Source organism: Hemiscyllium ocellatum, chromosome 4 (assembly GCF_020745735.1).
Source record: "Hemiscyllium ocellatum isolate sHemOce1 chromosome 4, sHemOce1.pat.X.cur, whole genome shotgun sequence".
Lineage (NCBI taxonomy): Eukaryota > Metazoa > Chordata > Chondrichthyes > Orectolobiformes > Hemiscylliidae > Hemiscyllium > Hemiscyllium ocellatum.
The window spans coordinates 6,988,710-7,007,232 of record NC_083404.1 but is presented as its reverse complement, the minus strand read 5'-3'; the positions used below and the strand labels follow the sequence as shown (position 1 = coordinate 7,007,232).

The window sequence follows — 18,523 nt, the reverse complement described above, 5'->3', positions numbered from 1 at the left end:
TATTCCCCTGCAAGCCACATATCACCCTGACTGGAACTATATCAGCCATCCATCACTGTTGTTGGTTCATATTCGTAAAAGCGCTTGTGAATGTATCTCCATCAGATGGACTGCAGGATTTAAAAAAGGTGGCTTATCACCACCTTCTCAAGGGAAGTAGGGATGGGTAGCAAACCTTGCTGGGCTTACATTCCTTGACAGCAAATTACTTTTTAGTTTAACATGTCTAAAATTGTGGAAGAGGCTGGGAACAACTATTACTAAATTTCAGTACAAAAATAGTCGTATTGAAAATATTTGTACCTTTGGTTAATTGTTCATTATGTTGAACATTGATAATTGTATTTTTTTTAACACAGAATCACGGTTTAAGGAAAGCTTCCTCCTTTGTGTCAGAGCAGAATATTGCTGAACCTCAGGTCCAACATCACTGACACTGCCAACTGTGAGATCAAAGACCCAAACGATGTAATCACTGTTCACTGATGATGGAAATGCATTAGTCATGTTTTGTTTTACTTTGAAAGGATACAAATGTGATTATTTACTCAAATTTATTCCATTAAATTTGCTGTTGAAGTACTTTGTCGTTTTTTTTTAAATAATATTTAGGGTGAGTAAATTCATAAACATATATACTAAACAATTCAGTACCAAAAATGCCACAAGTTGTGAATTCAATTTTAGGTTGTGATCAAAAAGATCACCATGTTGTTGCTTCACTTTCCTGTGTTTGGTAATATTAAAATTCTGTCACAATAGAATTTGTCATAGAGATATACAGCACGGAAACAGATCCTTCAGTCCAACTCACCTATGCCAACCAGATATCCTAATCTAATCTGATCCCATTTGACAGCACTTGGTCCATATCCCTCTAAACCCTTCCTATTCATATACCCATGCCTTTTAAATGTTGCAATTGTACCAGCCTCCACCACTTCCTCTGGCAGTTCATTCCATACATGTACCACCCTCTTCATGAAAAAAATTATCTATTAGGTCCCTTTTATAACTTTCTCCTCTCACCCTAAACCCATGTCCTCTAGTTCTGGACTCTCCCACCCCAGGGGAAAGACTTTGTCTATTTATCCTATCCATACCCCTCATGATTTTATAATGAGGTCACCCCTCAGCCTAATATGCTCCAAAGAAAACAGGCCCAGCCTATTCAGCCTCTCCCTATAGCTCAAATCTTTTAACCCTGGCAACATCCTTGTGAATCTTTTCTAAACCCTTTCAAGTTTCACAACATCCTTCCGATAGGACGGATACCAGAATTGCATGCAATATTCCAAAAGTGGCCTAACCAACATCCTGTACAGCCAGAACATGACCTCCCAATTCCTATACTCAATGCTCTGACCAGTAAAGGAAAGTATACAAAAATGTCTTCTTCACTATCCTATCTACCTGTGACTCTACTTTCAATGAGTTATGAACCTGTACTCCAAGGTCTCTTTGTTCAGCAACACTTCCTAGGACCTTACCATTAAGTCCTGCTAAGATTTGCTTTCCCAAAATGCAGCATCTCAAGTTTATCTAAATTAAACTCCATCCGTCACTTCTCAACCCATTGGCCCATTGGGTCAAGATCCCGTTGTAATCGGAGGTAACTTTCTTTGCTGTCCACTTGATGCTACTGGCCCGAGGACAGAGCAAGATAATTGATAGGATATTTTGCCGCGCTCTCCACCCTTGTGCAGAGTTCACATTAGTATGTCTAAAACTCTAGCTGCCTGCTGTAAAATTATTACTTTCAGATTCACCTGATTATTGAATCTTTGTTTCAGTTTGTGCTTTTAGTCTATTTCAGTCTGTATGTGTGACCACTGAATCTCAAAGTATCGGAAACATCATAAACTCTAAATGAAAAGTACAAAATCAGAAACTTACACTGGAACATTGTTCATCTAATCCTTTCCTCGCCGCTATTTTTGTCCCGTGAGCAATCTTTTATCTCTATTTAAACTAAATAACAAATATTTAACACTGACTGCGTTTAAGGAAAATGAAATGTTACAATAATCGGGACCATTTTGACGCCGTGCGCAACACAGCACAGATACATTTGTCTTCAGTCAGTGTTTTAAAGCGTTATTTAAACTGTCAAAAAGTCCATGCACGAATTAAATTTTGAAACTTTTGTCGGTGTTAAGTCGACAGTAATTTAAGAGATGGGGTTATTTGGGGACATTTTATAAGGACATTTTATCGTTCAAATTTAAATACGTCGATGGTGTACTCAATATAACACTTAAACGCCCGCGTTCCTAATCCCTACTGTAAATAAATACAAGAGGGAGACAGGTAATGTCCCGTATCAATGATGGAACGTACAACTGTAAAACAAAGCTATTTCTCAGTAATATGTAAACTTATCCAGTAAATTAATCATGTTCTCGAATTTAAAGAACATATAAAATGTTTTCGTCATTTTAATAAAAAACAATACACTTTTTTTTAATGGACGATGTATAATGAGAAATATTGCATGACCTTACGTGAGCTAAATAGATTCCGGTGATTTTTGTTGTTCATGAGTTAAATTATATTCGAATTAGGGCGGGTATTGCTCTAGCTCACAGTTCTTCCGTATTTCTGTTTATATCACTAGTTAAATCTTGATATTAAAGCAGTAAATTAGTCTAAATAATACTAATACTGTTCACTATTAGCACTAGTTTCTTATCATTAAATATGAAACATCACGTATATTCTAGAAGAGCTGATATTACTTGTGGTATGGAATATGTTTAACCGTAACCCTAGATAACTTTTATCTCCTAAAATATTTGTTATCCTTTCGCTGAAAAGGAAATTTTGAAAATAGTAATATGATAATTTCAGTTGCTTTACAAATTAATTCCATGAACCAGTCTCCAATATAATCAGTAATGTATTGCTGCTTTAATTGATTATTTTATATTCGTGTTATTTTATCTATATTTATGTTATTCAACTTATTTCCAGTCATTACCTTGGAATAATTTGAGTGTCTTTGCGATTCTCCTTCTGCCACCGGTACTCTCTAGATTCGAGAAAAGTGCAGGATCTGAAATGTTCTCGATCCTCGGAAACTGTTAGAGTCTCTTTAGACTGACTGTTTAGAATTTGCATATTGAACTCTTACCCCGGATAATCTGGGTCACTAAATAAAAATGTGTCCATTTTGAAGGAATTTCCATTTTTTTAACAACCAGTTTCAACCATTCTAAAGATGGCGCATCTGGCGCATGCTGATCATTATTTACTAAACGTCTGAGTATTATCTTAGTGTTTTTCATTTTTTCATACTAAGGCAAGTTCTATTTTCTTTGTCTAATCTTCCAAAATCAGTACACTGCCATTTTATTGCGATAATCCGAACTGAAAAAGAGCTTTGCCTTAAAACAAAAATATTAGCTATACGTTTTATAGATTCAGTTGTCATAACGATGCAAGCTAAATGTGAGTTTAGGGGAAAGAAACCTGCACTGTTTTGTTGGGATTATGTGCTAGCTCACATTGACTTAGATTAGTTTAGAGAAAGGTTTCTGCATGCACAGATATATAATTAAAGAATAACAATTACACAGAGAAAGGTTGTATCAAATCAATAAATAAAACTGATCCTTGAACTGAATCACCAGCTCGAATTAAATATATTGTTTATAATGTTGTTAAAATCCCATTCCCAAACACACAAATATCGTGGTTAAATTTCCAATACATGCAATCATTGAGAGCGCAGTCCCGTCTGCCTCACAATTATGATGTGGAGGAGCCGGTATTGGACCAAGTTAAAAATAACATACCAGGTTATAGTCCAACAGGTTTATTTGGAAGCACTAGCTTTCGGAGCTCTGAGAGCTCTCCAAATAACCTGGTATGTTATTTTTAACTTTGGCTCGCAATTAGACAGCTGTGAAATAGTTTTATTTCAGAGTCAGATTTTATATATATCTGAGAACATCTATTTCTGGGCGATGCATTCCATTACACTGGTAACGTATTTATTTAGGATGACTCTTTAAATAGATTACGACAGATATATTTGAATAAATGATTTAATGCAATAGAATCACTCCCTATAACTAAAATTCAAAAACAAACTGAAAATACAGGAAGCCTCCTGCCATTCAGGCAGTATCCTTGAAGAGAGAAACAATGTTGTCATTTCAGGCAAGAGGACTCGTCACCAGAACCATAACTCGACGTTTTTGAATTTGCTTTAGTTTGTTTTAAACAGATATTTCTCACCATTAATCTGTTGACAATCTTTAAATGTTCATTATGTACTTATCCAATTCTAATGAATTGGTCTATCAATATCTCAGTTGCAATATCTCAGCCGCATTCGATACTGTGTTGACAGTAGTGCCGTTAGCAAACATTAACTACATTCAATTTTCCTGCAAAATGTTTAGTATTTGTCAGAAAAAGGACAGAAAATTCGAATTTTTTAAAATTGTAATCTCACGTAAAAAATGTTTTGGATTTGGTGCGCACTTATAATTTATTCTGTTGCCTGTGATCAATTTTATCGTTTTCTGAACATATTTTAGGCTAATAACTTTAATGGTAGCATTAACAATTGACATGACAGTTCTGCCTTTCTAAAAGATCTGTTTCTGTGGGCTGCTTTCAGCAGGCCAATAATACCGACTTTATTCGGGAAAATCTGGCGTCGTAAAACCTTGTTAATGTTGAAAAAAATCGCATTTTGTCGAAGCTTTTAGTCTTGCAATTCCTCAAGAGAATTCGCAAGCATTGCCGAAGTAAAGGGGGAATCAAGTAAATGCCTCTAATGCACTGGACAATTGTTTTCGGAGAGAGAATCCTATTTCGCTTTGACGATGAAAGTTCACGGTCTTGATATGTATGTGATTCTGGAAAATATTCTGCTGTTTTGACCCCTTCTAATTAACTGGTTAATGAGTTTCATGATGAAACTAACACCAATCGCTCCCAAAATTTTGACGCCAAATGCATTGCAATACGTTACTGTCCTGATCATATTCTGTATTTATAACAAATCGGACGATAATATTTGATTCCTGTTTGCCCGTTTTATTATGTAACACAAGTGATGCTTTGATTCGTTTTTACTCCAATGGTTAGAGAATTCATCCATAACATTGACTTGCATTTTTAAATTATGACGCTGAAGGGCTTATGCTCGAAACGTCGAATTCTCTATTCCTGAGATGCTGCCTAACCTGCTGTGCTTTGACCAGCAACACATTTGCAGCTATAAAAATCAAACCAGTTTGCAAAAGGGTTTGCTGCTCGGACAATGAACACTGCTTGGTTTTAGCTTTAATTCCAGTTAATACATAACGCGGCGGTTAGGCCCTGAGTTGTCAGCTGGATAGTTATCCTCGCATAAGAAATCTGGTAGCAACACAGTGTGTATCTACATGTTCTTTCTGACAGTTGGAACATCATTCAAATAATTACTACTCAATGTTTTTTGTTAGTCTGCTGAATGAAAACATAAGAATATTCTTTACGTACTGTAGTATCAATGGAAGTTCCGTTGATTTAGGAGTTTAAGTAGCCCTTTACTTACATCACAAACCACAGACACCACGTTGCAATGTCTGCTGTGTTATCGCTAAAGTACACGGTGCCAAAACATAACGTTGGCGATGTAAACTTACCAAAAGAGATTAGAACAGAAACTGTGTATAACTTTAACTGACAGGTCGGCATTCAGACGGGAAGAGCTAATTTAACTCGCAACTCGAAAGAAAACAGAACGAAAATTAGTGTCTTCTGGCAATATAACTTGATACTGATCGTCAAAAAGGATTTTGTATGCGAAAGAGTTATTACTTCATCCTTACAACAACAATCTTTATTGCAGTCAGTAAAAAAAACAAGTTAAACATGTGTTTGATGAATTGTGTTTTCAGAAAGAAGTCATCAATTAACCTTCTAGAAGAATCACGGATTAATTTCTGGTTCTGTGTACAGTACTCAGCAACGCCTTTATAAAATCTAACAGGTTTTCTATTCCTGATAATTCAGTTTGGTTGGGAAAATAGAGTATGTATTAACCAGATTGTTCAAATCAGATTAAAGCTTGAAAATCTTTCTTCTGTTAAATGCAGTCTACATGGGTCACAAAATAGGATGTGGTCTCTTTAAGGAGGCTGGCTTGGGTGTCCCATTACTTGTTAGTGAGTAGTGGCTACACAAGTGATTAATTGGTTTTCCGTGAAGAAACTGTCAGTACTCTGTGCTGTCAATGAATGGCTCCAGAGGCTGTAGGGCCCATTCAGGTGTGCACTCAACGCTGTCTGCCAGCAGTATTTGAAGTTGAAATCATTACAAGCATTGCTTTATAAAAAGGTTCACCTCAGTGGATCGAACAGGTCCATTGCTGAATTCCAACTGGCGGGAGAACACGGTTAGATATGGAAAGCTTGTCATAGCGTCTGAGCCAACCCTCGACAACACACAGTGTATCGGTTATTCGATTGATGCAGAAAGGTAATTTTTTTTAAAAACCTATTATGTAACACACACGGGCGCGTTTCTCTCCCCTCGGTCAGTGGATCAGTTCATGTTCCACATTTATCGTACATCGTTCTGCTTTTAGAAAAATGGCATAAATTCGCATCGGAAGAGTTACCAACTTTGTTTTTATTTAAAGTATTTCCTACCTTCTGTGCTCAGATTTCTGAATATAAAATCTCATGCACAAAAGGCAGAGACTTACCTGCGTTTTCCAATTGGTACCTCCGCGTAAAATATTTGAAAACGCAAAGACTGTCCGACAGTTTACTCCAACCAGCAACTATACAACTGGACACTGAATGATAACCCGGGGTTTCGACGTGTAACGTGCTCCACTGCTATAAGATAATTATATCGTAAAATACTTTGGGAATTGGTATTTACATAAGATAATTGACTTACTTGGGGGATTGGGATTATAAGTAATTATAATTAACTGGGTGTTCCAAACGTGTTGCAATTGGGGGGGAAAACCCCCACCTTATGCTCATTTTTGAAAGATTGTTTGTTTTCAGATTGGCGCTTTCTCATGAATGTTGGATCCGGGGAATGGTTCAACCTAAGAAAGGTCCTATGGATTCCGCTGCTGTTCCAAAAGTCACGATCGAGGTCAGCCCCGGTTCCAGCCCCAGCTCGGATCCTGAAGCTGTGATCTGTCCCACCCGAAAGCCCCTGGAGTTGTCAGCTCGCTCCAAGGTGGTGCGCGCCCGGGGCAGGCCAGCGGCAGCGAATGCAGCCCGGGAGCGGAGCCGGGTGCAAACCCTCAGGCATGCTTTCCTCGAGTTACAAAAAACACTGCCGTCAGTCCCTCCGGACACCAAGCTATCCAAACTGGACGTCTTAATTCTGGCCACCACCTACATTGCACATTTGACCCGGACCCTAGAAGAAAGTCTGGAGGACGGAGAGGGTCGGAGATCCGCTGAGTTAATGCACTCCCTCAAAGTGGACGGATATCTGCATCCTGTCAAAGTAAGGAATCAGCAATACCCTTCCACGTGCTGAGAAGGATTTTAAAATAGGTTCAAAATTAAATGCCCCCCTCCCATCCCCTTCTGCTTATTTACCTGCTTTAGTCATTTACACATGTGTGAAATAATCGTGGCCATTCTTTCAAAAATCAAATAATTTTCAATAATCACCCGAATTATCCGTTAAATAAATAAGTGAAATATGTTTTTTTTCCATAACTGTTGTCGTCAACATTATTCTTATAAAGCATGGACGTTAGGAATTATTTATTCCATCGGGCTGTTTTGCTGAAGAGATTTTACTGATTGAATGACACAGTCCAACGCAGAAAGACAGACCGTGATTATTTGAAATATACGTTGGAAAAGATTTCCTCTAATGTTCCTTTACGCTACGAATTATAAACTTGAAAACAGGTTCACAGTTCACTCAAATTTCAATCTATACAAATTATTCTACACGCTGAGCACTTCCACGGCAGTGTTACAGAGTTGTAGCTTAATAAAATGTGAAATCCCAGTTTAGATTTTAATTTTTTTTCACTATAAATTCAAGACAGTGGGTATTCTATGAAAGTAACCTAATTCTAAAGTAGTTCTAATTCCAGGGTGGAATCAAAGTGTCCGTGTTTATTGCAACTGATTTGGAAGTGTTGACGACAAATCCACCGATTTGGTTTAAAATGCACCAAATCTACAATTTAAGTCTTTTGGAACTCTGGCCCGGATAGAAAACATTTGTGGAAACATTATTTCTTTCAGGTCCATGACTTATTTGGACGAACGTAACGGATACAACATTTTAAAATATTCCTGTCTTGTCGATAACATATTAATTTTTCCGCACTTAATCCAATTCAAATTGTCGACAGCTGATAAATATACTTAATCACAATAGGTAGACAATTCCTGATGAAGAGCTTTTGCCCGAAACGTCGATTTCGCTGCTCCTTGGATGCTGCCTGAACTGCTGTGCTCTTCCAGCACCACTAATGCTGAATATGGTATTAATGTCAATTTAACGAAAATGAACTTTGTCTGGAATTCTCCAAAATTATGCTAATTCCAATATAATGGGAAGTATTCTGGCACAAACATTCAGTTCAGAGGTTGCTGTCGATTATGCTATTAGCTTAGCCACTTGGAGTCATAGAGATGTACAACATGGAAACAGATGCTTCGGTCCAACCCGTCCATGCTGACCAGATATCCCAACCCAATCTAGTCCCATTTGATAGCACTTGGCCCATATCCCTCTAAACCTTCCTATTCAGATACCCAACCAGATGCTTCTTAAATGTTGTAATTGTACCAGCCTCCACCACTTCCTCTGGTAGCTCATCCCCTACACGTACCACCCTCTGCGTGAAAAAGTTGGACCTTAGGTCTCTCTTGTATCTTTCCCCTCTCACCCTAAACCTATGTCCTCTAGTTCTGGACTCCCCCAACCAAGGGTAGAGAATTTGCCCATTTACCCTATCCATGCCCCTCATGATTTTATAAACCTCTATAATGTCACCCCTCAGCCTCCGACGCTCCAGGGAAAACAGCCCCAGCCTGTTCAGCCTCTCCCTGTAGCTCAAATCCTCCAACCCTGGCAACATCCTTGTTTCCCTCATATTAACGTTTTCAGCAATTTGAATTCCGCTCGGTACAGCATGAAAACATTAAATTGCGTTGTATATACATTTTATTGTAGTTGTTGAGTGAAGACTATTTCCATTTTGTTGAAGTCAAAATGATGTTTTCGAATGTTTCGCCCTTTAAATGAAGCCGAAAATCACAGGAATTTCGCAATGTTAAGTGGGGGGCCGGAAGCAGAATTAAGGTCAGAAGGGTCCAGTGACCCTTCTACAGAACTCCACTTTCTTCCCACAGATGCTGCTGAGTTTTCCCAGCAATTTCTGTTTTTATTTCTGATCTCCAGCATCCGCTCTTCTTTGTTATTTTCTTCCCGCTATTTTAAAGGCTCGTAATTGAAAACTTGGAAGTATCAACACGTCTGGCAAGGAATAATATGTTGTAAGTTTAAATCAAAACACGGGACATGATAAAGCTCTGTAAGATATAACTCAAATTCCTCAACAATGGTGTCTCGTTATCATTTTTGTTGACGGTCCCACTGTCTAATCACAGACAACATCATTGCCTCTTATTGTTTATTAATGACATTGGGTACTAAAATGTAATTTAATTGTTCACACTAGAACTGACAACAACAATAAAATGAAAGTTTTCTGAAAAAGTGACTGAGAAGCGGAGTGGGTAGCGCAAGGCTTTTTAAAACTTCCTCTGTAGAAGAGCTATGTGCAGTTTCATATTTGGGTGAAAATTGGATGAGAACCGGTAAAGAAAAACAGAAAACTCGTCCCAACAATTATAACCAGCGGTTCTAACTCTATAGCACTCAACATTTCAATTTGCAGAATTTCCATTTCACTTCTACAGCTATTTCCAAAATAAAACATTTTCGCTGCAACAAACTAGAATTGACAAAAGTACCAATAAAATCAAACTGTGTTGACAGTCACGTCGATTTTATTAAAAACTAGGCGCTTCCAGACAGCGAAATATAAACTTGTTTTTTTTTGTTTCTGAATTTCAGAAGTGGCCGATGCGATCCCGGTTGTATGTTGGCGCAACAGGTCAGTTTCTGAATTCTGGTCAATCAGAAAATCAAACTCAAGCCGCGGTGAGCAGCCCGGATCCTGTCTAAGATGAGACACTTCACAAAGTTCATCGCACGGTGTTTATACTTAAAATTACTATTGTCATCTTCGCCGCTGCTTTGAATTCCTTAGAGAGTAAACTACCAATTTTCAAGATAAAGAAATCTTAAAGAAATTAGTAAACAAATCAGTGCAATTATTGAACTAAGGCGTATCTGAAATTGATTTACTATGTCGTTTAATGTGTATATTCAAAGTATAGTCTCCCAATGTTTCGCGAACTATGAGCTAGGTGTTACTTTAAACAGTTTGTAAATATCGATGACGATGCGTACACACTATGCTCGTACCTTCCTCCCATCTGTTTTATATCAAACAAATCTGGACATGCCGATTGAGAAGTAGTAATGTCTGCAAACTTGTAAAGAGCTGAACCTCACGTTTTCAGTTCGAAAGACTTCTCGGCCTCATGGTATTGACATGATTGGGTTTGGTTTCTGGTGCTGAAGACTCGGCCTGGCTGATCGGCTATGCACTTTCAATTTCAATTGCACTAAACACAAGGTTGAACAAATAGCAGTGTAACATTGTGCACGCCCGGCTACTGTGAATGTGTGCATCATTTTCTCAGATCATTAATTTTTTTTTATAAATAAAAGTGCTCCATTTTCATTCAACCTCGATGTGTTTGAAACGTTTTTACAGCAGCGGATAGTTGAACAGTACATTTATATCAAGTATTACACAAGTGGAATCAATCAAATTGTGTGTAAAATGTGTTAAAATTAGAAACATCAAACTTAAAAATGATCATTCTTAACCAGAGAACAAAAAAAAACAAGCATGTATTTGTACTATACAAATCAAATGCTGCAGATGCTGGAAATCTGAAATAAAAACAAAAAAAAAACCCGGAAAATATCGAACAAATGAGGCAGCGTCTGATCAGAAAGAAACAAAACGAATGTTTTCAGGTGCAACTGAGAAAGGTCGGCAAGCATTGGTGTTTACATTGGGGTGTTTACATTGGGGTGTTACATTGGGGTGTTTACATTGGGGTGTTACATTGGATTACACTGTTTTCAAGGATGCAGACATATATACACATTTTGAAAGAACAATTTGCACTTACATTTAACTTATCATAGCAAATTGACCGTGAATAAACCGGCCAGTATATTTCGATTGTTTGTTTCATAATTTTAGTATAGCTCGCTAAGACGCCTCAGTATTTCCAACAATTGTTAATAAAAGTATTTTCTTGGTTTACTTATTTGTGGGGGCTGGGGTTGACAGATAAGAACACATATTATTTTACAACGAGAAAGAACGCGGATTTCACTTAAACATTTATACAAATCTATGATTCAGAATTTGAATTCTTCTTGAACGGCACTGCTCAGAAAGGCCTCTTACTGAAAATAATTTGTAATTTGATGAACATGCAAAAATATGCACATGTTGGCTCGGCAAGTCTTCGTATTTGTGCATTGACTGTGGTACTATCGAATGACACTATCTCTTCCTAATTTTGATACTTTGAAATATAAAGTATTCCATTGTTAAAGTTTCAATGGAATGTTATTTTGCACTTGCTATTTTGGTAACAACTGTGAAATGTTAATTCCGGTGCAAATATATTCAGACAGATACATGATTTTACATAAACTTTTAAATCTGATTTATAATCTTTTGTAGCATCGGTTTGAAACTGTGTGAAACTGTATGCATCACCCCTGATACCCACTAATTACCCAGTAATTATGAGAAGAATTATGGGAGAGTTTGGAGAGTGGTCCAGGAAATGGCTGATGAAGTTCAATGTGAGCAAATGCCAGGTCTTGCACTTTGGAAAAAACAATACAAGCATGGACTACTTTCTAAACGGTGAGAAAATTCATAAAGCCAAAGTACAAAGGGATGTTAGTCGAGGATTCTCTAAAGGTAAACATGCAGGTTGAATCCATGATTAAGAAACCAAATGCAAAGTTGTCATTTATCTCAAGAGGGTTAGAATATAAAAGCAGCAATATGCTACTGAGACTTTATAAAGCTCTGGTTAGGCCCCATTTGGAGTACTGTGTTCAGTTTTGGTCCCCACACCTTAGGAGGTACATACTGGCACTGGAGCATTCGCACTGATGATTCCTGGAATGGTAGGTGTAACATACAAGGAACAGCTGAGGATCCTGGGATTGTACTCATTGGAGTTTAGAAGGTTAATGGGAGATCTAATAGAAACTTACAAGCTAATACATGGCTTGGAAAGGGTGGACGCTAGGAAATTGTTTCCATTAGGCGAGGAGACTAGGATCCGTGGGCACAACCTTAGAATTAGAGGGGGTCAATTCAGATTAGAAATGCGGAGACATTTCTTCAGCCAGAGAGTGGTGGGTCTGTGGAATTCATTGCCGCGGAGTGCAGTGGAGGCCGGGACGCTAAATGTCTTCAAGCCAGAGATTGATAAATTCTTGATGTCACAAGGAATTAAGGGCTACGGGGAGAATGTGGGTTAGTGGAGTTGAAATGCCCATCAGCCATGATTGAGTGGACTCGATGGGCCAAATGGCCTTACTTCCACTCCTATGTCTTATGGTCTTATAAAATCTGCGGAAAAACGTGTTACTGAGCAACACAACTGTTGCAATTCTTTTATTCTTTCAGGGGATGTGGATGTTGCTGGTGCAGCCTGCAAATATTAACCCATCGCTAATTGTTCTTGAGAGACTGGCTGAACCATCACAGAGGACAGTTCAAAGTCGACCACATTGTTAAGGTTCTGGGGTCACATGTTGAGCAAACCAGGTTAGGGTAGCAGACTTCCTTCTCTCCAGGATATTAGGGAACCAGATATTCATGACACCATCACCAAAAGCAGCCTTAAATTCCAAATTTATTGACTAAATTCAATCCATTTAAACTTGTGTCCACAGTGCAATAGCCAGGTTTACTGGTCTGTATGCCCCCAGGTCCCCATGAATTCATGTTCATGTTCTCAATTTTGTCTGCTCAATCGTCATTTGACTAGTTTTCACTTGCTAATGACAGCAGTACATATTGTGCAATTAACTCATTTTGTTTAACCAGGTAGTTTCATAGTGATTTTTAATGTTACAGGCCAAATGAAATTCAAATGCAGATTTGCCTCTAATGTTTCTCTGGTGTGGAAAATGTAACACTCTAATTTTGAATGCAGTGCAGAAATATTGCAGCAATTCTCAGAGGTTTATTAAACACATACTGAAAAATCCTTTCTGGCCATTTGTGGGCTGTATAATCAAAATTGGACATGTAGTTCAGCAAAACTCCTAGCATCCTTATAAACTGCCGCCTGTAGAAATATTGCTGTGCTGACAAAAGGGCAAAGATAAAGTTGCCATTGTCCTAGCTGCTATACAGCTGCTTTCTCATTGGAGAAAGAGTCGACTAGTGGTGGTTCAACCACCTGCTAATATGTCTACTGCATACCGGATGTTATGTTGCATTCCAAATGAGTATTTTCCCTATTGTACATAGAAATGACTAATGTACAAAACAGACTGTAATGTATAAAACAGACTAAAGAATTCAACATTGTTTCAAAGTGCAACTCAAGTCTTGGCAGAGTGGCTCAATGGTTAGCACTGCTGCCTCACAGTGCCAGGGACCTGGGTTCGATTTCACCTTCGAATGTCTGTGTGGAGTTTGCACATTCTCCCAGTGTCTGCATGTGTTTCCGCCGGGTGGTCCAGTTTCCTCCCACGATCCAAAGATATACAGTTTAGGTGGTTTGGCAATGTTAAATTGCCCATAGTTCCAGAGATATATAGGTTAGGTGCATTACTCAGGGGCAAATATAGGTTGAGGGAATGGGTTTGGGTGGGTTACTCTTCGGACAGTCGGTGTGGACTTGTTGGGCTGAAGGACTTGTATCCACACAGTAGGGATCCTATGAGATGTGGGTTTTACTGGCTGGACCAGCATTTATTTCCTATCCCTGATTGCTGTTGAGAAAATGGTGATGAATTGCCTTCTTGAACCATTGCAGCCTATTTGGTGTTGGTACATTCACACTGCTGTTAGGGAATTCCAGGATTTTGACTTAGTGACATTGAAGGAAAGGCAATATCTTTTCAAGTCAGATGGCAGGTGGCTACAAAGGACTTTGCAGGAGGCAATATTCCCATGTATCCTGTTGCCCTTGTCCTTCTTGATGGTAGTGGTCATGAATGTAGAAGATGCTTTCTAAGGAGCACTGGTGAATTTCTGCAATGCAGCATGCAAATTATACTACTGGCACCGAGCACCAGTGGTGGAGGGAGTGAATGTTTGTGGACATGGTGCAAGTCAAGCAGGATGCTTTGTCCTGGATAGTGTCAAACCGGTTGAATATTGTTGGAGTTGTACATATTTAGGAAAGTAAGGGAGTATTCTAGGACCATCAGTGAGCAGGTTATTATTAAACAAAAGCTGCTTCATAGCACTGTTGATGACCAGTTCCTTCCTTTACTGATGACCAGGATAGACTGATGGGGCAATATTTGACTGGGTCAAATTAGCCCTGTTTTTGTGGATGGGATGTACCTGGGCAATTTTCTATCTTGCTGGGTATATTCCAGATTTCCACCTGTCCTGAAAGACCTTGGCTAGGTGCATGGAGCACACTTATTTAGTACTATTACTGCAATATTGTCAGGGCCTATATCTTTTGCAGCAGCTATTTCCTTACTCATTTCTTGTCGTCATGTGGAGTGATTCAAATTGGCTGAGCACTGGCATTTATGATGCTGGAGGAGACTGAGATAGATCATTCACTCTTGACTTCTGGCTAGTTGTCTGACTGTGACAATTATCAGTGCAATGCAAGGCATGACAGGGCAATACAAAGCATGTTGTAGTAGGAACCAGGCAATGCACACTGAGAGAGCAAAGGAGCTGCGCTGATTAATAGCCTGGAAATGGATTCCTTTCCCTGTCCAGTATCTGTACCTGATGCAGCCATACACTGTTGCTTTGCTGGTGTGGCCTCTTGGAGCAGTCTGCATTTGTAGAGCACAGGATCAAGGATCATGATGATGTCTTCCCGAAGGTGGAGTGTCAATGTCAGTCAAGGAAAGGTACATACTGCTAATGCTGTGGATTGTGCCCTGCTTTCCAGTTTGTCTGCAAGCAACATGGATCTCCTGGAGCAACTGGTAAGTTGAACCTGCGAAGAACCCACTCTGGTTTCCAAGCTAAATTTTCCCGCCAACTAGTTTGAATGAAAAGTTCAATAAGATTGCAACCGAGGTGCGCTTTGCTGTTAACAAGCTGTCAAACAAGGAATAATGATCTAAGGTTGGGAACTCACCACTGGCTACTGAGAATTTTGCTATGCTACTCCAAAAAAAATGAATAAGATATGATAAGGTGATCCTGACATCGAGATTAGACCACCAAACATCTTGCCCAGTTCAACCCATTCATTTTGTTAGAGCACATGTCATTCAGAGCCTGGTACGATTCCGCCCCTAGTCATTAAATCGTGATAGATTTTTAATGGTATATATGCATATTGACATTAGGTATTCATCTGGATAATATTTTCCTTCCCTGGAGTGTGTCATTCTGATACTATCTGTTATTGCTGTGCTACACATTGTTGGTCCATATTTCTGTTACTGAGTTTCGGGGTCTGGTGGTTGATCTGTGAACTCTGCATGTGGTGACTTCATATGTTCCTGACCAGCTGCCTTAAGAAGAACAGCTTCTCCAATTCGTTCTGCAGGAGTTGATTATTTCCTTTTTTCCCAGCTCTTCTGCCTTGTCTTTCAGGCTGGCCGGGGAGCAGCTGGAACTTTCCTTGGCCAGATGCTGAATTGGCCTTACACTCTCACTGAATTCAAGATGATAATCTTCCAGAAGACATTCTAACTCTGTATGCATATTGCTGTACTCCTCTAGTTTAGATTACTTACAGTGTGGAAACAGGCCCTTTGGCCCAACAAGTCCACTCCGACCTGCCAAAGCGCAACCCACCCAGATCCATTCCCCTACACTTACCCCTTAGTCTAACACTACGGGCAATTTGGCATGGCCAATTCACCTACCTAACTGCACATTTTTGGATTGTGGGAGGAAACCGGAGCAAACCCATGCAGACATGGGGAGAATGTGCAAACCCAGGTCTCTGGCGCTGTGAAGCAGCAGTACTAACCATTGTGCTACCGTGCCGCCCAGTGTGCTGTGACACTTTGCAAAACTCTTTTGGCATGTAGATATTTGCCTATCCAATCCTTAGATTTGCTCTGGCTCAGATAAGTTGCTTTTTGCTTGTTGTCTATGATATGGAACTCCAGATCTTCATTCATGTAATCGATTTGGGCTTACAGAGTAATCTATCCTCTCAGCATGGATATTGTGCTATCACATAACTGTAACCGTACTTGTGAAGGCTTCATTTGTGGATCACCATTTCGAGTAACTTCACGCAGATCTGTGAAGGTCACAAAGTTTCATGATGCACAAGTTTCTATCTGACACTTAATGTTGAGCTGATGATCTCCTTCTGTGATTATCTTCCTAACAGTCGGGTGATGGTTTAGTGTTAATGACACTGGATTGGTAATGCTTTGGGAACATGGATTGGAATCCATGGCAGATGGAAAAATTTGAATTAAATACCAACATTTTTTTTTAAAAATTGGTCTAATGGCGACCATGTAACCACTGGCAATTGTTGAACCAACCTAACTGGTTCACTAATGTCCTTTAGGGAAGGAAATCTGCCATCCTTACTCAGTCTTGTCTACATGTGACTCCAAATGCACAGCAATGTGGTTAACTCTTGACTGCCCTCTGAATTGGCCTATACAACTAATCAATTAAAGTATAATTAGGGATGGTAACAACTTGCTGGTCTTGTCAATAAGGCCCACATGCCATGCAAGAATAAAAAAAGATTACCACCAACTTGACTGAACTAACCTGTTGTGTGATGTAATGTGTCCGAATCCACAGCTGCTATCTCTGCAGTGGCCATCTGTACTTGCATGGTGTGATTGCTTCTAGTTATACATTATATGCAACCTTTCAGCCTTTTGCAATAAAAACACTGCTCTCGCCACACTGGATATTACTTGTTCATTCTTGCATGATCCATTCTGCAGTATTTACATCTTGCCCTTTGTCTGTAATTGTTCTTTCCTTTGAGCCTGACTGGCCAGATAGTGTAAGACCTGATCTGATCTGTCATGAATGTGCTCTAGCTGTTGATGTACAACCTCAACACATCTGCAAATTTCAACTACTTTTCTGAGAGCGATTTTCTTCTCTCTCAGTAGGCATGCTTTCACTGTAGGATCTTGAATGCCTAATAAAATCCTAAATCTAATTAATTTTTATTTAGTTGCACAAATTCATAGGATTGTGAGCTGAGTTAATGAGATCACAAATTGATTTCTGGATTCTGGAGACCCAATATTGGGTACATACCATTCATAAATTACATACTTGGGATTCAAAGTGTGTCTGAAAAGCTTTCAAATTCATGCAGTCTTTTTTTTTCTGTTCTTCTGAGAGATTCAGGGTAGAATATATTTTAAAATGGTCTCTTTCCGCCAGTGGTAGCAATGTAGTTATGTGCATTGCTCTTTCATAATTTTGCCATTGTGCACATACAATCTGCCAATTTTCTTAATTTCACCTTCTGTTTTGACTGGAGCTGGGAGAGGAGAAGCTGCACCATTTTCCCTTTCCCAGTGCTTCAGCTATGGCCTATTTCTTTGACTTTTGTCAGCTTATCTAGTTGCTTGTATGCTCAAAGCAGCTTTTACCACTTTGAATATTCATGTGTCTCTTTTTTACTGGTTGTGTTTTCTGTTACAGTTCTTCATGAAGACTGTATTCTGTCCAGATTGCTGTCCACTGAACACAAAACATGGTGTTAGAAGTGAAGCTGAAATTGAGTATTGAATATCTATAAAAGAAAGTGTCTCTAAAATGCTGCCTGTGGTGTCTGTGCGGCATCCAAGGAACAGGAGATTTGATGTTTCAGGATCCTGAAGAAGGGCTGATGCCCGAAACGTCGAATCTCCTGTTCCTTGGATGCTGCCTGGCCCGCTGCGCTTTTCCAGCAACACATTTTCAGCTCTGATCTCCAGCATCTGCAGACCTCACTTTCTCCCTGTGGTGTCTGTGCCTCATGGTAGAAGTCACATAATTATGGAAACTACAAAAGATTTGTATGTGATTGGTTTTCATTCCAAACGTAAGTACCAAGCCATGGTGTTAAAATAACAATGCAATATAGAGTCATAGAGATGTTCAGTACGAAAACAGATCCCTCGATCCAACATGTCCATGCTAACCAGATATCCTAACCTAATCTAGTCCCATTTTCAGCACTTGGCCATATCC

The 18,523-nt window shown here is 39.1% G+C and overlaps 2 protein-coding genes across 5 annotated transcripts in view; both read left to right on the top strand.

The window, feature by feature from the left end:
- ppp1r42 (protein phosphatase 1, regulatory subunit 42) overlaps positions 1–582 on the top strand; it is a 117,252-nt gene extending 116,670 nt beyond the window's left edge. For all 4 annotated transcript variants that reach the window (XM_060824104.1, XM_060824105.1, XM_060824103.1 and 1 more), the window contains one exon: positions 360–582. In XM_060824104.1, the coding sequence (XP_060680087.1) occupies positions 360–434 (75 nt within the window). In that variant the 3' untranslated portion in view covers positions 435–582. The remainder of the gene's footprint in view (positions 1–359) is intronic.
- A 5,630-nt stretch (positions 583–6,212) lies between these two features.
- On the top strand, positions 6,213–10,824 carry LOC132815277 (transcription factor 24-like). The gene is made up of 3 exons (XM_060824101.1): positions 6,213–6,480; positions 7,023–7,479; positions 10,084–10,824. The coding sequence occupies exons 2-3, from the start codon at positions 7,057–7,059 to the stop codon at positions 10,192–10,194; spliced, it is 534 nt and encodes a 177-aa protein (XP_060680084.1). The 5' UTR covers positions 6,213–6,480; positions 7,023–7,056; the 3' UTR covers positions 10,195–10,824.
- The last annotated feature ends 7,699 nt before the right edge of the window (positions 10,825–18,523 follow it).

Excerpts from the sequence above, each read along its gene's own strand:
- LOC132815277 (XM_060824101.1), top strand. The coding sequence starts at position 7,057 with ATGGTTCAACCTAAGAAAGGTCCTATGGATTCCGCTGCTGTTCCAAAA. Across the intron at positions 7,480-10,083 it reads GATATCTGCATCCTGTCAAA|AAGTGGCCGATGCGATCCCG; the intron begins GTAAGGAATCAG and ends TCTGAATTTCAG.